This window comes from Hoplias malabaricus, chromosome 12 (assembly GCF_029633855.1).
Source record: "Hoplias malabaricus isolate fHopMal1 chromosome 12, fHopMal1.hap1, whole genome shotgun sequence".
NCBI classification, from domain to species: domain Eukaryota; kingdom Metazoa; phylum Chordata; class Actinopteri; order Characiformes; family Erythrinidae; genus Hoplias; species Hoplias malabaricus.
The window spans coordinates 40,063,540-40,089,301 of record NC_089811.1 but is presented as its reverse complement, the minus strand read 5'-3'; the positions used below and the strand labels follow the sequence as shown (position 1 = coordinate 40,089,301).

General features: G+C 41.9%; 1 protein-coding gene across 3 annotated transcripts in view; it reads right to left on the bottom strand.

The window, feature by feature from the left end:
* Window positions 1-25,012, bottom strand: part of hdac4 (histone deacetylase 4) — a 199,669-nt gene extending 174,657 nt beyond the window's left edge. For 2 of the 3 annotated variants that reach the window (XM_066686463.1, XM_066686464.1), the window contains exons 1-2: window positions 24,885-25,012; window positions 8,344-8,655 (exon numbers count right to left, since the gene is read on the bottom strand). In XM_066686463.1, coding sequence (XP_066542560.1) covers window positions 8,344-8,365 — 22 coding nt within the window. In that variant the 5' untranslated portion in view covers window positions 8,366-8,655; window positions 24,885-25,012. The remainder of the gene's footprint in view (window positions 1-8,343; window positions 8,656-24,884) is intronic. The other variant, XM_066686466.1, reaches the window with a different exon arrangement.
* Between the last annotated feature and the right edge of the window lie 750 nt (window positions 25,013-25,762).

The window sequence follows — 25,762 nt, the reverse complement described above, 5'->3', positions numbered from 1 at the left end:
TGGAAATTCTTCATTTCAATTTTAAGTCCTCCATTTGAGGTGACGGCATAATATCAGTTTTTTAAACAATTTCTATAAAAGGTTTGAGGTTTAAAAAAAATGTACAAAATTGAACGGCATAGACATGTATAATTTCTAAAGAAGCTAACACCAAATCCGTGTTGGATTTGCAAGTACATGGGAATATTTGTATAAATTTGATTAGATTTTCTCCCCTGAAATATTCATCCATGCCATTAGAAAAATAAACAAAAACATTCGACCGCAGTTACTGACTGATAATCTCCAAACAAATCTGTTTTGAGGAGGAGTTCCACATATCCAAATTGACGCAGACATCTTGGCTTAAAACTCCCACATCGCTGCACTCCCTCCCAAATCAGTCAGAAAGCATTGAGCTCTACAAGTGTATTGGCATTTCTGCTGGGTCATGTAATGGACAGAAAACGCAATAGATGGACTTATTTCTCTACAGCTGTGACATATGGCTTTGATCGCAAGTTCATGGAGTTAATGACTGCAGCTCTTTTCATTGTAATTAGCCCTCTACCATGCCAGGGACATGACACAACATGCAATTAGTAACAAAAAAAATAACTGAAAATGAAAGTGGTTTAAAAATTGTTCTAGTACAAAGTGGCCTGCTGGCTCAGAATATGGCAAATTGCCCTATATCCTCTGCTGTGTGATTATGTAAAAAAGGGAGCCACCCAAAAATTTCAGGTCCAAACAATTGCAAGCAAAAGTTATACCATGGAAACCAAAACACACACACACACACACACACACCTCTTCAGCCAAAGCTGCATGATTTAAATTCCCAAGGACGTACAGGGCATGAATCCAATCAACACAACTGGACTTCAAAACATCCAAAGCATTAGATAACCTATTACTAATGCCTAGTGAAGGTGGAGAAGAAACATTCATCTTCTACATTAAAGCACTACGTAATGTCATTTTGGGGGACACTGAATGTACATTTAAGCTATTTAAACTTGTCCACCCTATAAACAGAACTGTTCCTTTGTGCCGTTTTTTCTGCCAAGTACCGTGATCATTTATTACGGTCATCCATGTTTTTCAGCTCCAAAGAAAACACTTCACGATTGAAATGTTGCCAAATTATTTCAGTCGTCCTTTAAAACAAATCAAGGTTGTTGAGTGCGGTTCAAAACAGAGCAGGAGAAACAACCTATTCGTCCTGAGGTAGATTCTGTCACTAATCTGTCACATTTAACAACGTTTGACTTTATGATGAGCTTAATTTCAGAGTATAAGTCCATCTCATGTCTGGGGTAACGCTCTCAGCCTCTCTACAACACTGATGGTAAGGCTGTGATTACGTGCCTGGTGTAGAGTAGCTGGGCCATGGGCTCTGTCCTGCTCCCAGAACACTGGCGTCTACAGCTGGATTGGATTGTGTCCTCCACCCGCATGCCCTAGGGCCAAGACATCATTAGTGCCAGCCATTTGGGGCAGTAAAACCTGCAGATTAGCTGTTCTGACGTCAGACAAGCTCCCCAGACCAGGCAGCCTCCACATACGGGAGGAGGGGGTGGCGTAAAAAGACTGCCAGACAATGGCCTGCGTCACTCAGCAAAGTAGTGTCTGGAGGCTGGGGGCTTGGGCCGAACTGGGAAGTTTGGGCCAGAACATTTATGAGGCTGGGGGAAAGCTGGGAGGGTGATAAATATACTTTCCAGCAAGATTATACCGGAGAGATTTTAAGTTGCTATTAAAATAAAAGGCAAGAAACTGGACCAAGTAAGAATGCATGGAGAGCAAATAGTGAGATCATTACACCAGAGTGGAAGGTGAATCTCCAAGCATGATACAGCTACAACATGTTTAGCCATGTTTAAGGCAATGAGCAATAGCAACAAGTGACCACAATCTTAATAAAATAAGGTACGCACAATGATACTGTTACCATACGGACACTGGGGATATAACTGCCTTAAAAGTTGGCATTCAATAGATTTTCGATTTGATGACATTTATCTAAGACATCTATCTAAGACTAGACATTAGCTAGTGCTGGGCGATATGAGCGCAAATCAACATCACGATTAATTGTACATTTTACCATGATTCCGATTAATGAACGGTTATTTTGTTACTGTATTTTTGACTCACAGTTCAGTGTCGAGGCTTGTGCTGTAAATATGCTCCAGTGTTAAAGCTGGGATATTTCTCTAATGTTGCTGGGAGCTTGTCTTCTCTTGTTTTTTTACTACTAACAACAACTAAATAAACACCAATGTTCTTTAGCGCACCTCCTTAAACCACAATGTTTATGTTTACAAATGGGGCAGAGTCTTGTACAGATTACAGGGTTGAAAGTGTTATGAAGTGGCATCGGTCGCTCCATTGTAACAGGCAGCAAATGTCACTTACAAGTGTGTGATATGCAGACACATTGGAATCTACAAGCAGCCAGCAGCCCATATGATGCTGGTGTTTGATGAACATCAGTATAATCAGCCAGATATTTTCAGAGTCAGGAAGATATGAGTGAAAAATAACACTTTGTACAGATAATCATTTACTACTGAGCAAACTTTTTACTGCGTTATAAAAGACAATACCTTTATAACAGGGCAATCAAACACTGGGGCTCTAAAATACGGACAATATTTCGCTTTCTTAAGCTCAAGCAAAGGAGTAACATTTTAAATATTTAATTAAAATAAGTCTGCTTTCCAAATAAATAGAAACAACAATAAAATTATGAGATCTGTGCTTGCATCTGTTTGCTAGCGGAGATCAAGCACTTTTCTGTGCTGTTTGTTCTTGTAAAGATGTTAAACCATCTCCTTGCAGCTTGAGAGTATTTTCAAAGAAAGTATTATCCAAGGACAGACAGCACTCAACCCTGAAGTAACAGTGAGCGTAGTAAAGGCTGTCTGCAGTGCAGTATCAATCACAATTGCATTAAAAAATATCTTTTAAAGGCTGATAAGTGGGAATTTTCAGCCCTTTAATATCCCACTGAATACTGAACACCAATCACTTCATTGTAGTGAGGCTAGTTTACAGAGCTGCACTGCTGTTGTGGGTTTCTGCCCTGTTTACTTTTCCAAAGGGGAAAACACGTGTATCATGAGAACTTCCCCAGAGTGGCTCAGTGCTATACCGTCAGAAGAGCAGTATTCAAAGCTCAAGTCAAGAAACATCATCCATTTTACAAGATAAAGTAGATTTAATTGTATGTGAGTTTAAGATGTACAGAGGACTATGTAGCACTGCTGATGAGAACCTACACCCACTTTCACTTTGGTTTGCGCTAAAAGGCCAGAACTTCATACAGTAAAAAGATATTACAAACTTAAATTGTCCTCAAATTCCACTCATACCTACTTTTCTACTTCAACTGAGAAATAAATAACATGACAGTGCTTCTGATATTGTCTAAGAACGTCTTATTGAAAGTTATAAACGAAAACACCAGCGGTCATGATCCTCTCACATAAGCTCAACTTAAAGTCTAAGCAGCAGCTCTATGAAAGTGTCACACAAATAAATACAGTGGAGTTTGAGTTCCTAACTTATGTTTATTGATAGTCAGAAAACATGTTATTTCTTACTAATTGAAGGAATAAGGTTTAAAAGACCGTTGGTCCCCCCCCCCCAACCGTGTTCGGAGACTCTAATAGGCGTCTTGCCTGTGACGTAGATGGTGGACAACAACTCTAGAAGTCACACTTAATTTAATGCAAAATGACGAAAAGGTGTTGTTTTTGGCTGCGATCATTCAATGTACAGTGGGACATCTGAGAACAAATGGCCCAAAGATCCCAAAATATCCAGAAAATGGACTAAATTTGTCAACTTTAAACGGACACTTTGGAAAGGACCGTCCGCTCACTCCGTTATCTGTAGCTCATTTCACTGGCGCTTTTCCAACTATATGGGCATGTAAGGACACCAACGAAAGGTGTATAAGAGCCTCTGTAACATGGAGGTAAACAGGGTAAGGACACTCACTTCGCCTGTTTTAGTTGGTGTTAGTTAACGTTAGCTTGACTCGCTAAACTCGGTGGCTCAGATTATACTCGGCTACGTAGCTGCATTACGGAGGTTTATAGTGTTGGATGAATTCGAGTTCGACTTCGATCACATTTACAAGAATAACGGTACCTCTACATTTGAGTTTAGCTTATTGCTAGGCTATCGTCATGAATAATGTTGGTTATTTAGCTAGATACTGTCATAACAGTCAGTCATAACGGTGTTTTACCGCGGCGTTGTTCAGCTGTTGTCCACCAGTGACGTCACGGTTGCGTTCAAGAATTTCCGTAGCGAGCTCGGGTTTTTCCCGTCAATTTAATAAAATTGTCAGTTTTAAAGCAAATTAAGCAGCTATTTTCATTTTAATTCATACTTATATATGTCAGTAACTAAAATAATGTCAAATATTCATGGAGGTCCATTAAGTGGTGCTTAGCCTTTAAGACTATATAATGATATCTAAATTACAATATAGAGTGGATACAAAATGTGTCTTAGAGTGCACAGTGCAAGATGTACTGCTAAATATAAGATACTTTTTATCCACTTTATATTGCAATCAAAAGATCATTATATTGATTAGCAGGAGGCTAATGCGACATCGGAGGCAAAAAGCTAGTGTTTTCCAGAATATTCTGTGAAACCCTGCACGCCAACAGGACATGAGGCAAACACTGGCAACCTAAAATCACTTAAAAAATAAACCAAGTTAGTGTTTATAAACGTACACAATTGATGGCACACTGGACCAGAAATCACCCCACATGCAAAGCCCCTTGCTGTTAGCAAACATGGTTATGACGACAGGAAGACAGGGTTTATTTGAATTCAATGCCAGGCATCGTCTGCATGCTTTGCCTCCCCTGCCCACACTGACCGTTCACTACCCAGCTCGGATGAGCTGCTGGAGGTCTACAACTTCTGCAAGGCTGAACAAGGCTGAGCAGTTTTAAAAATCTGTGCCCTGAGGTTTTAGAAAGTGGTAAAGGTGTACGCATCTACAGGTTAAAAGCTGCTTCTTGAGGGAGACATATTATACCCTTGTACACAGTTTACCTCAGATGGTAACACATGAAATTACACTAAATAATTGAGACAAGTTGTAAAAAATACAAAAATAATTTGCTTAATTAAAAAAATAAGAAAACTGAATGCTAAAACTGTATGCTCCAAAGCAAAAGTCCATATATTTTTAGTTTTATTAAGCATTAAATGAAGTTGTCGACACTTAAAGTAAACGTGTATCCATACTGACTGCCTACATTTTTTTGTGTTCTTCTTATTCAGGTTTACAGTGTAATACGCCACAGTTTAGCCCCACACGCGTGAACAGCTGTGAAGAGCAAGGAGAAAAGGCTTTCACCTTTAGACACATCCCTCCCCCCTCCCTTTAATGTCTAGACATGTCACACGTCTTAGGAGAACTTAATTTGGGCTTTCAGATAGGTTTCATACTACATTAATGCATTTAATGGATCCATTAAGAGCATGGCAGCTAAAAGGATATTCCAGCATTAAACTGTCATTTAAAGTTGTTTGTTATGTAGCATTCTGCAGTGGTTTGAGGGAACTCACTCTCATCTTTTGGTGTCCTCTCACTACGTAACCAACCACAGCCCTTAGGAATCCTTATATCTCTCAAAAATAAAAAATAAAAACCGACCTCAAATTGTTTTCAAAATTACATTTCTGGATTATTCCATTATCTAATGTAAAGTCAAATCCATCCCACAGCACACACACAGCACATTTAAGGTTCATTTTCAACCATTTTCATGCTGCTGATGGCCTTCACGGCCCCTAACATTTACGTATGTAGCGTACCTTGTGTAGGTGTAGCATTAATTTCTATGAATAAGCACAACTGACTCACCAAACGGACACACAATATGTGATGCATAAGTAAAAGCGAAGATAACAGCTAGTATATATCTAGCTTAAGAGATACGTAAACATATCTAGCACACGTAGCCATAGTTATTTCCTTAATGTTGGCCAAATTATCCCATTGACATCGCAGCACATCTGAATAAATAAACAACTAATTCAGTATGACCTTTTCTATTCTATTTGAGACAACATTTGGGCTCCCTCATGCCTCACTGGCTTTGTATTCAATCAAACAGACTCTGTAGCAAAGATCTGGCTTCAAATTATTGCATATTTTCTCTCTGAGTTAGAGTTCCCAGTGGTAAACAACCACGGCCAAATTGGTTTCTACAACCCTATGACTTATTCCTGGATTCAAATCCTAAATCTAGAATGCACCTTTTCTTTAAAATATACATCTGTCCAGATGCAGAGACAATGAGCTCTTAGTGCAAATGTAAATGGAATAACACGTCAACTCCTTAAGCAGCTTAGCGAACGGCGAGCGTTTGAGGTGTTATCAGGCACAGGTTTCAGCTCACAGTACAAGAAAACCCATCAGATCATTAGATCAAGCCTGGATTAGAAGGAGTGGTCACCAAGGCCTAGGACACTATTAAACCCAGAAGGCGGGGAAGGAAATGATCTGCTAATGAGCTTCACTTCTCTTGTTTGCCCTCTGGACCAAAGAAGGCACCTAGAGTAAGCATTGTGTTTTCACCAGAATTCAAGAGGAGATTTCAACTATTGGATTCTTGGATTAAAACTAGAGTTGAAGGAAATCCTCTAACTGAAATGTTATCAGGTTTAAACAAATCTGTCGATGTCTAAAAGCTCCATCAGCCAAAGTCACAGTGTCTGAAAGCTTCAGTGCTTTTATATAAGTAAAAACGAATGATGAAACATGGTCCTGGGAAGATGCAGAGCTGTAAATCCTTCATTTTCTGAGGGTGAAGTGAGGATTCAGACATAAGCAGTGGAAGACTAACCCAGCCTATTGTGTACATAAACAGCAATGAGCATGGAACAGAGGAAAGTGATATCTCCTGTTGTTATTTTCCACATTCCGACATGCTCCAACCACTGCTGTTGGTGTATGTGCTGTATTTCTGATGTTACCGTTTCTGCAAGCCTTAACCCAAGTGAAAGCACCAAACTGGGCCACGTTTGCAGAGGCTGTGAAAGTAAAAGAAACAAACATCAAATGACAATACCCTTATTTTACCAGTGGCAGGGGAACAGCAGGCCTCCTGGAGGTGACACACGTTTCCGATCAGACTAAACCTTACGCGTTTTACCGTAAAAGCTGACAAAATAGTGAAACTGAGCTCAGCGGGGTTGTAAAGCATCCCTGGGCAACAGTTAATGACAGCACAGGCTTGAGACCTGCACATAGCAAGGCCTAGCAAAGGCATGACTCAATCCAGCAAGGCCTTGGAGAAATAGCCACAGGCAAGAGAATGAGAACAGCCTAACAATGTCCACATAGCAGGTAATGAGCCCAAAAATTTGAGACACACACACTCACAAAAATACTGCTATTTTCTTTTGTTTCCAACTAGGAAAGTGAAAAGGAAATAATCCGCAGAGAGAGAAAAAGAAAGAGGCCGTGGAGGGAAAACAGCCTAAAATAGCTTTCCATTTTCTGAAGATGACAGTTGGCCAAAGCACCCATAGCAGGGACAGATCAGGGACACTTATCCGAGTGAAAATCCAAAGGGCTTTCTGGCACCTCAAGGCTCTCTCTCTCAGCCCTTAAGGCCCATCACATGCCACTCCTAAAGGGGAAAAAAACAAGATACCCTGCCAAGAAATACTAGTCTGTAATGACAGAATTCTGGATCACACACACGTTACTTACAGACGGCCGCCAGTGAACAGGAGACCGTCTCCTGCTGTTAATGTTGTAGCCTCAATTTTCAAGAGACCAGGTAAATGCCCATATCCGTAATCTGCATATCCTATAAGATACTGGAAACATTCATCTGACACTTGACTCCAAACTGATGTATGGCAGCGTGGGCTGTCTCTGCCATGCACAGATATTCTTTTTGGCCAAGATAGAGGCAGGATATCATCAACACTTTCTGAGGAAGACAAGGGAAGGCAGACACGACCCTATCACAAATGTATAATTGTACATTTGTTGATGCATGCCTGCTGTTTCAGACAGGTCTGCTTTCGTTGCAGCATCATCTTGACAATCTCCTTGCCGTACGCATCACAGATGTGTCTGATTCTTGGCCTCTGTGAGCAATAAAACCCACCAGACACCAAAGACAGGCAGACGTCTGGCCCACAAGACTATACATGACATATTTTGCAATGTTGAGATTATTCATGTCACATCGCCGTCTTTGATCAAGTCGAACATATCCAACAGGATTTACTTGCCTTTTAAAAACAAGTGTATCTCATTCATCGCTGCAAACCCAGAAGAGAGAAGCAGGCCGCTCTTACCTCGGTGACTGTGGGAACTCATTTCGGCCGATTTCTCTCTCTCTCAGGCCACGGTGTGAGGGAAGAGAGCTGAGGTAAAGAAGGGGTTCAGAGGGAATGTTTGTGTCCGGGCAGATGAGGGGGTGGAGAGAACCCCACTGCTCCCTTCGTGGGGAAAAAACACCATCCACTGGTCACTGATCCCACTGGACGTGTGAGGAAAACGGGTGGTGATAGAACTCTCAGGTGTTCATAGTGCACCCCGCGGTCAAGGGCTACTCCAGTCTCGTCAGTCCTTCTGGTTCACCCACTAGGAAACTGGGACACGACGCACTGAAACACACAGCAACAGCAAAATCAATAACAGGAACAATAAGCACATTTTGTTTTCTTTCTTTTTTTAGGGCCAGTTCTACATAGTGGACTTCGATTCCTTATTTCAGACACACATGCAGCGCTGAGGGAGTAAATAAGTGAACACTTACTGCCTTAGCATTAAGGGCATTTGGGCTTAAACTAGTATTTAATGTGTCATTTGTCGTGTTTTGTGACATATTTTATACCACAGCTTTGCTACCCTCAGTCTGGCTGATCACAATGCTTCTTCAGAAGTTAGTTTTCCCAAGTGTTTAAAGAGGGATTATGGCACCACTTCAGGAGGGAGGCATTTTCACAACAGGTGGTTGTAAATGGTTAGACCGAGTGCCTCTTTAATAAACCTCAGTAAACAAAAGAAATGTATTTGCTCCTTAATTATTCCAAAAAACAATGACCTACACTCACCAGAGAAATGTGTTCATTTAAAAAAATGAGTCAGGATTTCCCATCATGAAGACATTTGGTCCTCAGGGCTAAAAACAAAAACACAATAATGCTAAGACCTCTGTGAGTACATAGTGCAAGCAGTCTGTTTGAGAGAATCTGACCCGCACCATGCCAGAAGGATACGTGACAGTTTTAACATAGAGCACAACAGAGTAGGAATCCACTACCCTCAGAAACCTGACACTATTGACACTGTCCTACACCGTAATCTTTTTCTTACCGAACAAGCAAAACCCATAACAAAGCACAGCTCAATGACAAACATGTCAAGTGCATGTCCCCGCTGTGTGTGTCTGTGCAAGCATGCATTCTGTTCCACTGCACCAGGCAAAATGGAGCCAGTCTGACAGCATAACTACAATCTTTTTTACTCACAGCAGCACACAGCATCCAGGCAGGGCTTAGCTGGGTTACGTAACTCCAAATATCTCCTGTTAAGGGGAAAGGGAGGGGTCTACTGTGAGGCACAGCTCTCAGGGATATTCCCCCACGCTTTAAAGCTTAGACTTGCTTCAGATAAAGCAACGGAAAAGGGGAGTGCCTCTAACAACAGCTCAACGTGTGTGAATGAACACTGCGCAACAGCACGAGGTTAAACAGCCAGACTGATGACTCTCCGACTGTCTCTTTAGGCCTCAGTGCTGAATGAGAGATAGTCAAGACCACTGTGCAACCAAATCACAGGCTTTAGCAACCGCATACAAGTACGTGTGCAAGCAACGAATATTAAAATAGATATTCATCTGTCAGTGTTTTGGTTTAGCTACAGAAAATGCTCACTGCTGCGGGTCTGGAACCTCTCACACTTTCAGTTTCATGACGTTCAGGGAAAGTGTCCCAAAAATAAGACTAGAATCAAGAGACGGAGTTTGCTAAAGGAAGGCATTAGGATGATGATACTTTTAAGGAGCCTTGACAAACAGAAAACGATAATAAACACCCTGCCATCACTAAGTGATTTGGTTGGATTATGCTATTCTTATTATTCTGTTATGTCCCTTTGATCATTTTTATGGCTTGGCTCTTTTTGGTTTATATTATATATACAATATATATACAATATATAGACAATGAAAGTGAAACAGCCAATCAATGGGAGCAGCCTGGTGGCCAATCTTCATTAACTGCACATTGCACCAGTAAGACCATGTGCATCCAATGGTTCAAACACTGTGTCCTGAAGGCGGTGCCGTGTATCAGGACGACAACGCACCAATACACACAGCGAGACTGGTGAAAGACTGGTTTGATGAACATGAAAGCGAAGTTGAACATCTCCCATGGCCTGCACAGTCACCAGATCTAAATATTATTGAGCCACTTTGGGGTGTTTTGGAGGAGCGAGTCAGGAAACGTTTTCCTCCACCAGCATCACGTAGAGACCTGGCCACTATCCTGCAAGAAGAATGGCTTCAAATCCCTCTGACCACTGTGCAGGACTTGTGTATGTCATTCCCAAGACCAACTGACGCTGTATCGGCCGCAAAAGGAGGCCCTACACCACACTAATACATTACTGTGGTCTAAAACCAGGTTTTTCACTTTCATTGTCCAACCCCTGTATGTGTATATCTCTCTACAAATATAAAAACGCACCATATTTACATTCAAAATATTGACTGTAATGTTAACAAAAATGTATCTATTTTTTACTTAATATTTACAAATTATTTCATATTTTACTCCCGTTTTTATCCCAGAAGAATACTTTAATTATTTTGCAGGACACAGGGTGCTTGAAAGGAGGATTTTTCACCATAAGATGGGCTCCAGATCCATCCTCCACTTTAGTGTATGGCACATAGATTGCCTTTATTCAACAAACATTTATTAAAGACTCATTCAACACTTTGTGTGCAGAGAGGAAGCAATCACCCACTCTAATGAAAGAAAACATTCCTCCTCCTCCTCTTCCTCCCATCAACTCATCAACACGGATCACACAAACACACACACAGTGAGAAACAAACACGCACACACACTCTCTCTCTCAAGGACAGGGAATGAGTTGGGGAGCTGGTCACATTTGTCCCACTGAGAAAAGATCTGCATTGATCTGCTGCTGAATGTAAAACAAAGGCAAGTATTCAAACCCGTTATTTCAGACCAACAGCAAGAGAAGTGACTTTAATCAACTCAAAAGGTGCTGAGGAGAGTTCTGAAAGTGAGTTACATCACCAGTCTGAGGAAGAGGACAGCAGTAATGCAGGATTAAGCTGCTGGGTTTGGAGAGGAGCATCTCTGGCAGACTGCTGAGCGAGTGAACAGCCTTTAAGAGTCGTCTCTGTTTCCAGCTCTATCTCCGAGTGCGTCTGGCTCTTGCATGGGGCCAGGTGGCGTGGATTAGATGTGCTGGAGTCAGCTTACCCCTGCAGCACTTACACTCGCCACCAACACAACAAACCACCCATGGTGGCATCTCTGTTGTCTCAAAGCAGGGAAGACAAAGCACAGTATTCTCTTTTTAAAGAAGCCATTTTACCAGCCAACAGCAGAATACAAGATTTATAAAAGAGTAAGAAACATGAGAAGAATCAAGTCGCTTTGTAGTCCCGGAGTGAACCAGTTTATGTTTCATGGAGCAGGCCTCCAGTATGGAAGTGGCCATATTTAAAATAGGCTTAGTACAAACCCTTTAACACATCCAGGCCACCAGGGGACAGTATAATGGCCATTTCAATCCACAAAGAAGAATCATTGAAGAAAATGCCTATTAGCTCTCATTTTATACACACACACACACACACACACACACACACACACACACACACACACACACACACACACACACACACACACACACACACACAAACAAACACACACACACTGCTGATGTTGATTTATATTCATAAATATTTAAAAACCCTAGACACTGGAACTAAATCCAAGTGGAGAAAGTAAACACTGATTTACAAATCAAAATATCACCTGCGCACAGACTTTCCAATGCTCCATTAAAACAATGGCCTATATTCTTTACAAAACACAAACACAAAGCAGGCAAAGTGTGCAGCAATCCATAAATGTACACGTTATTGAATGTTGAATTCTCAAATAAATTACTTTCACAAAACACTGCACACATTGTGGACTTTAAGTCTATAACATGCTTCCATTAAGTCATTTATGTCGTCACTGCTTCGTTTTGAACTGCAAATAAAACCCCATGCAGATTCTGCAGCATGGGGGGCTCGCTCTCTGTCTGTCGGCTCCTGCAACTCTTTCACGTGAAACCTCCGTGGGTGCTTGATTAAAGTGGTCTTATTTCCACCTCTCAGTATGCTGGCGTAACACACACTGTCTAACACACGCTGTCTTGCTTTTCAGCACTTCCCGGTCTAATGCCCTTTACACACATGCGCAGTAATCCAGCAATGTTCCAGACTTTACCCGGAGGAACTGTGTGTGTGTGAACGCAAACACCCGCAACATTCGTCCCAGACATCACCTGGACTGCATCCTCCTGGGCCCCTAGTAAAGACTCCGGGCGCATGTGAGGATGCAGCGGGAAATGTTCTAGTCGTAGTAGCAGTAATTGTAGTAATAGTTAGGAGTCCATGAAAACTTCAGTGTAGGCTGGACACCTCGTCTGAAACAGGCAACAGGAGAGCTCTACAGTCAATGATCCATCAGCGTCCGGCCAGACAGGACAAGCCTGGCGCAAAATTTCCTGCTGTGTGCTGCATGTGGGAATGCACCGCTCCAGACCGAACTCTGCAGAGTTTCGCTAGAGATTCTCCGGAGTTCATGTGCGAGAGCGGCAGTAGTTACCAACTGACGTTGTTGCAGGTTTATTGTAAGATGCGGAATGGAATCTGATGAGCTGCGATGTCTGGTTATTTTACCTTACAGTGGGTTCAAGGCCCAGCGCAAGCTACAGTAGGGGTGGGCGATATGGTTCTAAAACAATATAACGATATCCCAGGGTATTTTTGCAATGACGATATTCTTGGCGATATGAAAAACACTGAAAAATACTTCTATTAATTTTCAGAAAATATTATTGTAACATAAGTAACGTTATATTAATATTAATTATATTCAATTAATATTATATTTAATTTCTTTTTTTAATTACCATATAAAACATTTTATTTTTGTACAAATCTAATAATTCCAAACAGTCAGAAGGAGAAAACAAATAAATGTAAACAACCATAACTTACCAAGATTCTGATACTGTATAAAATATATATAGGATATTGATATTTTGTTTCCAAACCACCTCCACACAACTGAAGTCACTTTTTTTTTTGAGCGTAGAGCAATTTCCACCGTACTTCACTGTGTCTAAATGACTCACGTAATCAGTGTACGCCATGTTATGTGTAACTGCATGACGTCATTACGGAAACAAGTCAGAATATGACAATAATTGTTATTTTTTATATTGTTTGAGGAAAAAAATTGCGATATTATTGTGCACGATACGATTCTGCCCTAAGCAGTTCGCCGAGTGAACAACATCAATATCAGACTAGTGATCTACCGATTTTTGGCATTTTTTATAATATCGGCATTGGCCGATATATTAGCGCAAGAGGCCGATTTTTACACAATGCACACAGGCAATGCGTCATTCTGGCTGTTAGAGCGCCCCTTGTGTCCATTTTGCCATCTTACAGGCCTCTTACATCAGTGAACGCAGAAGTACAGGAGTACAAGCCTCCAACCTGTAGCCGTCTCATCAGAGAAAAGGGTAAGAATTATTTTCTCTTCTTCAGCTCTCACTTTTTGTTACTGGCTGCTGTTTGTAACACACACTCAATAATCTGCATCATAAACGACTGAGTTGATAGTTGTAACACTAGAAACGCAACGTTATTTAGCCTTTTATTTGGCTCATTGGTCGGCGGTGCCTATAAAAATCACTCATTGTTTTATCCATCAGTATGTCTCAAGTACTACAGGTCCAAAGTCGACAGTTAATGTACCAAATTAAAGCTTAAAGTCATTGATTTTCATTGATTTAATCATTTTATATATAATCTCACTCAATAAATAAGTATTTTTGCTGTTACTGGAAAAAATATTAGTGACAGTACAGATTTTCAGGTTTTTCACTGCGCCATATTTGAGTAATGTGTACATATCATACACCAATCAAACGGTCAGGCTCAGGATCACGAAGATATACACTAAAATGTAGGACTAAGGAATTGAAGCCAAAAAAGCCCACAAGCGGCTCACACACAAAGTTGGCACAGCAGCGCTTACCTTAAATAGTCCCCTTTAAAACGAGACTAAATCTGAGTCAAACTTCTCCGTCAAACCGTTTGTGAGTAATCCTCATGTTTGTGTTGATATTATTGTGCACGATACGATACTGCCCTAAGCTACAGAATGGAATCTGGACAGGTGTGTGTCAGCCCTCTGTCTGTGTGATATCCAATGAGTGAATAACATCAATATCAGACCCAACACCCATACAGTATTTCATCGGACTCATCTCTATTCAACAATGTGTTGGTAAAAACGTCAAATATACATTGTGTATGAAATCAATGTGTGAATCTTAATCTTAAAAGATGAGAACAGAACAGAGCTGTCAGTTTGTTGCTAGCGCTTCTGTGGCAAACACTTCTGATACATTTCTGCCATTTTTTAAAAGTCTGAGGTTGTAAAATGTTTTCTCAGGTTGTGGGGCGGGTCGAAAGGCCTCTCTCACACTCGGTACAATGCCCCCGCTGCAAGTTCAGCCATGCCAGCGCACGTGTGTTTGAAAGAGAAAGCCAGAACAGAAGCACTCTGACCTCAACACACCTCTTCACATCACACTCAAAGAGACAGGTCAGAGACTGAGCCAGAGGGAGGACAGGCTCACACACTCCATTGTTGTTGCATGCGTCACACACCTACTTTCATGGAGGTGGCTGGTATCTTATGAGCACATCAAAACACCTTGTCTTTAGTGATTCACACTGTCTCGCACAAAGAGTCTCAGTTATAGTAACAAAGGGCCAAATTTGGGTCTAAACAAAAGCGATATGTTACTACACACACACTCTTTCTTATTACGTACTTGTTCCATATAACCACTTTGTCGTATAATGAATTTAAACCCTCATTGATAATGCTCATTCTGCATTATGACAAGATGCACAATTATTTGTCTTTGCTGCTCTCAGGACAGTAGTGTACACAATGAACACATTCTACAGGGCTGCAATGACAGAACAAATCAAACTACATTACACAAGCAGAGACTGACAATTAAATCAGCTGGAATGCAGGGTAAGGTGTGGTGTTTGACATCAGTGGTGTGCTCCTGTGAGCCACATTGTTTACAGCCCCATACAACATGTGAATCTGCAATGGCTACTGTCACAAGAAACCTTCTTCCACTGAGCGTTCTGAGGAATCACAGATTTATTTGTTTCTACAGAACTCTATAAAAAGGTGTTCCAGGAATTCTGTCTGTTTTAAGACACTCATACTGTACATAAATGAGCAAAGAGTTGTGATGTAAGCTATTAGTGTTTCATTATTTTTATTTTGCGGTGTAGGGAGCAGTAGTTGTTGTCTACTCACTGCCTCAAGATTAGAGTGGACTTTTTATTTAAAGTCAGCACCAAAAATATTCAGGAACCAGAATTATTTTTATTATTGGTATAACAGATGTATATTACATTATTTTACACTCAATAATTTACATAGTCACACTATTTATTTATTTATTTATTTATTTTTTACTAATTATTTAAATCATATTTACATATTTTGTTACTTTCACTTTTACTGAGGTGCAAGCTTTTTTTTTTAAAGTCATTTTGTGCATTGGGGCGGCACGGTGGCGCAGCAGGTAGTGTCTCTGTCACAGCTCCAGGGTCCTGGATGTTGTGGGTTAGAGGCCCGCTCCGGGTGACTGTCTGTGAGGAGTGTGGTGTGTTCTCCCTGTGTCTGCGTGGGTTTCCTCCGGGTGACTGTCTGTGAGGAGTGTGGTGTGTTCTCTCTGTGTCTGCGTGGGTTTCCTCCGGGTGACTGTCTGTGAGGAGTGTGGTGTGTTCTCCCTGTGTCTGCGTGGGTTTCCTCCGGGTGACTGTCTGTGAGGAGTGTGGTGTGTTCTCCCTGTGTCTGCATGGGTTTCCTCCGGGTGACTGTCTGTGAGGAGTGTGGTGTGTTCTCCCTGTGTCTGTGTGGGTTTCCTCCTGGTGACTGTCTGTGAGGAGAGTGGTGTGTTCTCCCTGTGTCTGTGTGGGTTTCCTCCGGGTGCTCCGGTTTCCTTTCACGGTCAAAAAACACACGTTGTTAGGTGGATTGGCGGCTCAAAAGTGTCCGTTGGTGTGAGTGAATGTCATCCTGTGAAGGACTGACGCCCCCTCCAGGGTGTGTTCCCACCTTGCGCACAGTAATTCCGGGTAGGCTTTGGACCCACCGCGACCCTGAACTGGATAAGGGTTACAGACAATGAATGAATTTATGGAGTTGTGGAGAGATGTCAACAATTAATAAAACACGGTGAATAAACGGTAACTGTGAAAAACGTATTAGAATAATCTCTCTTGTTCACAAATGTAATTAAGCAGCTGAGTGAAAATTTTGAATCTGCATTTTCAACTCAATTTCTCATTGTATCAAAAATAAATAAATAAAGCAGGAAACATGGTAGAGTTCAGTGATCTGTTGAGGGGCTGACGGCAGGTGTCGAAGGGAATGTTTCGAGAAGTTTTACGCAAAAGAGCTGCTGTACGTGTGATTCAGACACACACTGTTCTAGCTTCAAAATTCCAGCAATTTCAGCCATGCTGCTCTGCCCTCACACAGGACGACAATGTCATCCCTCCCAAGTGTCAAACAGAACAGAAATAGTGTCTCATAAAAATAAATATAATAATCACACACCAAAAATAATGCTGACTTTCGAGTTCATTTCTATTTGTTTTGGCGGTTTAATAACACAGTGTTAAACAGCAGTAAAAGTTCGGAAGCACATTTATTTAGTGGGCAGACAAAGGAATGCAGCTGTAATCACTGAAGCGTGAGCGTGAACATGACTGTGAACACTAAATAAAAATTAACTGCACCGCCTACTGAACTAATCCTCAAAATGCAATTCTAGTTACAGAGCTGCTATCTCTCCGCACTAATTGACTATAAATAATTAAATCAGTGACTGCAACAACGGAAAACAACATCAAGAAAGCTGAAAAATCTGTTGTTAAAAAACAAAGGAGAAAGAACAATCACAAAGAGGCCAAAAATGTATGACAGTGTCAAGCTCATGAAGCTGGAAAACAAAAATCCATGAAAGTCGGTCAAGCATCCACTGGCTCCGAGTGCTCCTATTGGGGGTGGTGATCATGTTTAGACCTAAGGGAAAGGGAGGAGACACTCCGACCCCTCAGCACAGGCAGATGTAGGAATGCTGCATCCATTAAGATGGGACAGGACATGTTAAAACCAGGAAAGATGCATGATATAATATTTCTCAGCCTTTATCACAATACTGACCCTTGCGTTACTCTGAACGTTAACACCTCCGCACACACGAGACACTGATGGCGAATTCCTTGGCCTCACAGGATTAACTGTATTAGTTGTATAAACAGCTGCACAAATAATGGACAGATCGGCTGTTTAAAAATCTTGCCTTCATGAGGTATGCGTCTTTGCCTGACGGGGTAATACGAGAGTAAATATTGCCAGTGTATTCGAAAGATGGAGACAGCTTAGAGCCCAGCAAGACAGAGCCTGAGTTGGCTACACTGAACAGGTAAGAAGTCATTTCTGAAAATTGTTAAAAGCACAGATGCGTCTAAGGATTAAAAGTGTAAACTATGGTCAGTGTGTTTTCAGTGAGGATTTGTGTTTCAAAATCTCTCTTCAGCCTCAGACAGTCACTTCTTTACGGAACAGAAAATTCCAATAACGAGCTGATACGTAACGCCAATTTTAGCCCCATAATCTGACGCATTTAAGCCTTTCGCTAGCCTATGTAGATATTTTAGTGAAATTACATACACCTTTCTGTGTAAACAGCCTGATTAAGGCTTACTTTTAGCTTTGAAAGTCCAAAGTTTATGAAGTTATCTTGCACTTGTTTATGTGAGTTCCGTGTCATCAACCTGGCAACCTGCATGAGCATCGCATCTGAGGAGGGGAGTGTAGAGGGGAGTCGGCTGTCAGTTTTACGGATTTACAAACTAAAGGCGAAACTAGACTTACAGTATATTCAGAATTAAACCAATGATCCCAGGCGTTAAATCACTAGGTTTTCTGATTTCTTTCGTGAAAATACTGGCCTCGACACTAATGATTGGAAACGTAAAAGTGCACTCATGTCACATTCTATTTTTTCCAGCATATACATAAGATGTGACAGTTACAACTCTAGAACATAACTGTGATGAGCTCAAATAATTGTGATCAGGCAATTCTGTAATAATTATGAGCAGCCTAAGTGCATCCCTATAAATTCTGCTAGTCTAATAATGCTAGCTAATAACCCCCACATTATTGTCTCGCTAATTACTTTTTAATATATCGCATGGCATATCACAATCACAGTGCGGCACAATACACACTCAATACAAGAACCAACTCTGCAGTTACGTTAGAAGGGGAGGAGAGCAGACAGCAAACAGCACCAAACTCAACATCTGTAATAACAACTAATAGGAGAAATATTCCCTTCTCCTCACAAGGCTTTAAAAAGAGAGAGGTTACCAGGAAATGTATCACTTTTAACGTCATCTGCTCTCTTGGATTTCCCAGATAAATGACTGGCTTCACTTTAAATCTAAGAAAGTCTAAGATTTTCTGTTTAATGAGGCATCACACTAATGAGGGTTACCATCACGTTCCTTTGATAGCGAGCAAAGACTTGTGTGCAGTCGGTCAAAAAGAAGAAAACCGACTACATGAACTCGAGTCATCCTCTGACCTTTCAGACTGTTCCCTCACCCGAGCTGGAGGCCAGCTAAAGCTCTGTGTCGCATTCCTTCAAAGAAAGAAAGGAAAGAAAAAAAAGGACAGAGTTGCACAACGCTTATGAGGACTTTGCTGAACTGGAATCTACCCCTGCTTCCAGGCAGTGTCTATGTCCAGAAAGAACGCTACTGAAGGCTAAATACAAAAACTCTATTCAGAAATGTTCCACTTGCGATGAATTCCATCACCACAGCAGCCAAACCTTTCATCACTGAACGTCAAAAGCACTGGTAGTGCGACACTTAAAATACAAATTTGTGGTCACTGTTAGTTTCAGCAAGTGCAGATATTTATCTTCTCAATGTGGAAAGGGGGGTATTTTCCAGTACAATAAAAAAAATAAGCAGTTAATACTGCCGTGTTGAAAAAGAAGGATAACAGAAACTTTTTAAAGTGATAAATGGCATACGCTACATGTGTTCAAGCAAGATGGCTTGCCCTTGGCGAAGTGGCACTCCATTAAGGGCCTGCTGGGCACCTCACCGCAGACAGGGCCCACACGGCTGCATCTCCACAAAAGCAGAGCTATTTTCAGACAGACACAGAGCAGGAAATGAGGTGGGTATCCGCCATCTACTGTGCACCTGGCTGACAGATACGTGCAGCACCGCAGTCATCACTGTCTGTGTGTGTGTGTGTGTGTGTGTGTGTGTGTGTCGCTCTCAAATATGAGCAGTCTTTCATTCTTTGATTTCAAGCACACCATAGGAAAAGCAAGCGTTTCTGTAATTCAAAATGTTCAACGTCTAAAGGCTATTCTAAGGACATTATCCAAGGCCAAACGTATTTTGGTTTAAAAGAAAGCTTTGCTTTACTCACCACATTTCTACACCTTTGACAATTCACAAACAGCAAGTCTTCAGATTGTTCTACAGAATGTTTGGTTATTAGCTTTGGTTTTATTTTTTGGGAGTGGGGGGGTGTTCATGTTGAATATTTCCAAATAATTTATGATGGGAGTTTTCTAAAGGCATTATATTTGAACACAACATTAAACACAAGATGCATTTGTGTTTAATATCTGGTATGTATGTGTATGTATCTGGTCAACGTTATAGCGTTTGTAATTATAATTTAGTTATAAATATTTATAATTAACTCTGAAACTCTGGGATGAGGAAAGTTTACCTAATGAATGTCAGTATTAACCCCCTGGAGTCTGAGGCCTTTCTGTCATGGCTGAAGTAACGCCTACACATTTTACAAATTTCCTCTACCTAAAAAAAAATGTTTGTTCCCAAAAAGCTTCACATGCTAATGTTCAGCACAAACCCAGCAACAATAATGTGAGAGAAGTCTGTGTCTCATTTGTTTAAATTAACTCCAAGCATGGACTTCCCAAAAAAGGTGCTGATATACAGTGAAAAAACACATTGCAAACATTTATGAAGTTTTCTTTAGCGATCTAAACTCTGTAAACATGGGTGTTGGCTACACACTGGTGTTTACAGCTTTCGGATATTGTAGTTTTTCTTCTATATGGCTATGAATCTGATGTAACACTGTTGTTCTCAATAACTGTGGTTCACACCTTGACATTTCATGAGATAGGTGTGAAACATGTGAGAAATCCCCTCCCCACTGTCAAAGGAAATGGCCCATTCACCCCCACTCGACCCCATCAGTGAGACCAACTGAACCGTTTGTTTATAAACAGTTGAATTTTATTTAAGGCACAGATTGCTTTGGAGCAGCAAAGCAATTAATATGAGCTTCAGATGACTGCTTGAAAGCACCAGAGAACATGCAAACTTTACTACAAGCCATTTTTCCCCTCTATCAGGTGAGCTCGGTGCCTCTGCGCAATTACAAAGCATTTACCCTCAGCTTCATGAATTCCGTCGCTAAAGTACTGAACTAGTGTAGCATCAAAGCTAACCGGAGCCAAACGTGCTGCAGAAAAACGAGTCAAATATATTTCACTTACTCATCACAAAATGAAGCCGTTATTTCTCAGGCAGCTGAAAAGTGTGACTGCACCGTCTTAGAGCTTTGTGCTCAGTGCAAAAACACAGCCATATTCTTTTGTTTATGTGACTAAAATGAGCATTTTCACACATTGTGTTGGGGTCATAATCCTCTACTAAGGGCAGCCGGATTAGCATGCCATCATCAAATGAATACACATGGGTGGGCCATTGTAAAATTTAAGATCAGTGTCAAAAATGAAGCCAAGGTTTTTTACTAGGTTGTGTACATTGGATGACAGATGTCCCAGTTCACTAGCTATAGTTCCAGATGAGGCAGGATTTCCAAAAATTATTACAGTTGATTTGTCTTGGCATTTTGTGTTTCAGACTGAAACATGCCTCTTTTTACTTATCGTTCTATAACAACATGCGAAAAATACAAGAATGGTGTGTTTGAGGGAAAAACGACAGTAGTTTGTACACAGCTGAAGTTTAACTTGTCTAAGTTTTTATTCACTGTTTGAATTACCCAGAAACTCATTCGTTACTTGAGCTGTTTAGATTTGTAGCACATTCGTGCTGCATTTACTTTCATAAATCAATATTACCCCACTATGGAGCAGGAATAGAGCAATAGCCTCATCTCTATTCACATTTTTCAGTTCTCTTCATTGTCAAAAAATCTCCAAAATGTGGTTTTACTGGTGAGAGCATAGAGGGAGAAAGCCTTGTATACAGACACTGGAGCTTCGCACACATTAGACTTGTTTCGAATGCACAAACAGAATGGAGAGCAGGAAATGATGAGGAGATATCATCAGGATTTTAAAAAACTTTGGCTTTAATTCTTTTCAGTTTTTGATATATAGAACATTAAATAAGAAAATGTAAATAATTGTTAAATATGAACAGGAAAATCATGAAGCAAATCAATTCATGAGGTAAAACAATGTGCTTTTGTAGTATCTACTATGTAATAGTTCAAAGATAATTAATAAATCACTTTTGATTTTAATATAAAACACATCCTAACTTTCTAATTTGGGGCTGTACAGTTCAAGTACAAACGTTAACAGCTCGTCGCTGTTGAGAGAACAAAACCTTTCGGATTAAAGTAACAAATTAAGCAACCAAACTCAATTTTGTGAAATAAACACCCAATGAAGACAAGCCCTCTGGCTCTTCTGGCTTCAAATCATGCAGAGTCATGTCACCTAGATGGCAGGGAAAATGATGGCCACAGCACATTAGCCACTGACAGTTAGCTTTCATTAGACAAACAATCTAAACAAACAAGCGCTTCATAATTACAGTCTTGGGGAAGTTTTTGGCTGCTGTACTTTGCCAAATGAATGCAATCCTGGCCAAGTTCTGAGAGCACAATGGAAGAGTAAATGCACGCTTTCCAACAGGCAAACAGTGCGGCTGGTACTGATCAAGACCAAATGTCTAACGGGACTGTATATAGCCTAGCGAGTTCACTCTCTGAATCTGTCTGATTTCACACTGCAATTCATTACCGTCTACAACCACAATGTAACCGAGCAGAAAAGCCAACATTACGAAGGCTCATGGGTTTTTAATAATTATTTTCTAAGAGCAACGCTGCCAAAATGCTAGTTTTACACAATCGTCAGCTTTGTCATTAGGCATGTGCCACAGTACCCTGTCCAGTCACCTTTACCACTAATCTCCACCACGCGTGCCCTTATCAGCCCTGTCCCACCACACAGCAAAAACGGACGTCCCTGCAGAGCCCAGCTCTCTCTCTCCCTCGCTCTTTCTCAACCACAGATACAACATGGAGCACAATGTGGCAACCACCATGAATCAGCCAGCACTGTTAATTATGCACCCTGAGGAGTAGAATTGATTAGCAAAGCCCTCAAACTGACGTAAATTGTTATTCAGGCCTATAAAAAGCGTGGGCCTAGACACCGCCGCATAGTCACATTCACAAGGCTGGGTCGTTATTCAGGACTCGAGCCTACTCTCGGTGCCAAGTTCTTGGAAGGCTACGCTGACCTTCTTCCTGTGAGGCCTGGAATTCACAAGGACTGAGTGCCGGACCTTGGGAAGTGGAATGTGAACAGGCTCACTTCTGACAGGCTCTGATTACAGGGTGGGTTTATACAGATCCGCATGAACCCGCATGTTGAAAGCCCATGACCCTGTATCTGTTTTCATGAAGAATTTTACACACGAGTGCTGATACAAGATCAAATTCTATGTGCGCTCACATTCACAAAAAAACACCTCGGGCCAGCAGTGTATACCCATCTGCACTAATGCATTAATCGGATACGTATAAATATTACTCTATCACACCACACTCCTCACAGACAGTCTAACTGGAGGAAACCCACACGAACACAGAGAGAACACACCACACTCCTCACAGACAGTCTAACTGGAGGAAACCCACACGAACACAGAGAGAACACACCACACTCCTCACAGACGGTCACCTGGAGGAAACCCACGCAGACACAGAGAGAACACACCACACTCCTCACAGACGGTCACCCGGAGGAAACCCACGCAGACACAGAGAGAACACACCACACTCCTCAGAGACAGTCACCCGGAGGAAACCCACTCAGACACAGGGAGAACACACCACACTCCTCACAGACAGTCACCCGGAGCAGGACTTGAACCCACAACCTCCAGGTCCCTGGAAGTATATGTGACTGCGACACCTACCTGCTGCGCCACCGTGCCGCCCTTCATACTTATACAGCATTTTTAAAAACAGGACAATCTTAATTTTCAAATCTTTGAAATGTTACCTTAAATAAAAGTGGAATCTTTTTTTTTAGGTGCTGCACAGAACTGTTTATTTAAAGAACAGGTCTTCCATCATACGGAGGAACCTGTGCCTTTCAGATGCCGATTAAAGTGTTTGAAAATCATTAAAGAACCACTGTAGGTTATTTTTTATTATTTTATTATTGACCATAGGCCTACATTCCTGACAAGGGTTCGATAACTTGTTTCCACAGTGGGAACTGAAGCGCACACAAACTTTAGAGCCTTCTTTGATTATTTAAGGTCTGCTCAAGGTCTTTTGAAGAACCACTTGTAGAAGTAGGTTACATTGTTTTGGGTTTAACTCTCAGCTACAAATGTAAGTGTGGGCACCCCTGCATTACACAGTGCCACTGCTTCAGATTCGAACGGCATAAGGTTTAAAAGAGAATTCGTTATTTTCTTCAACCTGTAGAGGCCAGGGATGGGCGGCCGCAGCGCTGGAGCTAAATGACAACAATGTAACTTTCAGCGTTTTAGAGTGAAGGGTTCCCATTGGTCAGTTAATCCAGCGCTTGTTTCGCAACACAGAAAAACAGCTGTGGCGTTAGAAACAGAAAACAAGGGCAACAACGGCCGCAGACTCCTCTTGTCAAGTCGGAAGAGTCCAGTGAGAAACGAAACGTGAGCCAATTTAACCGCTGGGGAAGCCGAGGGAGCGCGCGAGCCTCACACAGTCACACGCTTGTATCACTACACTTGTGAGGACTTCCGTATATTCCTGCATAAATACTGCGAAGTAATACTGAACTTAAACCTAAAACTAACCCTAAACTTAGCACATTTGATCCATAAACACCATCTGTGGTCCTTTAACAGGCGCGAACAAAGTTTAACTAGTGATGAAAGCAACATATTTCGCATGAAAACCTTTAAAAAACTCATGTCTTTTCATTATGAGGACACTTTGGAAGCAGCCATTCTCATTCTCGCTCTCACACTCTCTCTCTCTCACACACACACATTGTTGTGATTGTTTCCTCTTGCGCTGGCCTTTCATTAAGTTTTCTTTCGTCTGCACGCGCGCAGTACAGAAATCCACAGAGCAGTGTGTGTGTGTGTGTGTGTGTGCATGCGTGTGTTCACCTCAGAGCGCTCTCTCCTCTCCTATCTCGTCCTCTTCCTCGCTGCGGTGTGTTGTGTTTAACGTGTTGAGTGTGTGTTGCTTTAATCCCGCTCTGAGAGCTCCAGCGAGAAGCGCCGCTCACACACACTCCGCCATACTGGATTCAAGCGGACGCATCACGTGTCCGTCTCCACATTTCCTAAAGGGGCGTGTCACACACACACGAGGCCACGCCCCTGTATCTTCACTCGGCGCTTTAAAGGTGCAGTCTGTGACCTCCATCACTGACCTGGTCCCACACTCCGGGGCTACAGGTGTAAAAGCAGCGAATTCAGTTTTGAGCTCTGTTGCCTTGTATCTGCACTCGCTTTTATCAGCTCCACTGGCCTCGATTACAGGCTGCAGACCGTCTGTTTCTCTTCATACTCTGCTCTACAATAGTCAGGGCCCCCGCAGGACCACCACAGTGCAGTTCTGATTTGTGCAGTGGACCGTACTCAGTGCTGTAGTGACACTGACCACCTTGTAGATGTAAAGTCAGGAAAAAGTAGTGCATGTGTTGTTGTTTTCCAGTCCTTCTTCAGTTGGCACAGGACGCTGCCCACGGGTTGCTGCCCACAGGACGCTGCCTACGGGACGCTGCCCACGGGACACTGCCCACGGGATGCTGCCCACGGGACGCTGCCCACGGGACGCTGCCCACAGGACGCTGCCTACGGGTTGCTGCCCACAGGACGTTGCCCACGGGACGCTGCCCACGGGACGCTGCCCACGGGACGCTGCCCACCGGATGCTGCCCACAGAACACTGCCCATGGGATGCTGCCCACGGGACGCTGCCCACGGGACACTGCCCACAGGACGCTGCCCACGGGACGCTGCACATGAGACGCTGCCTA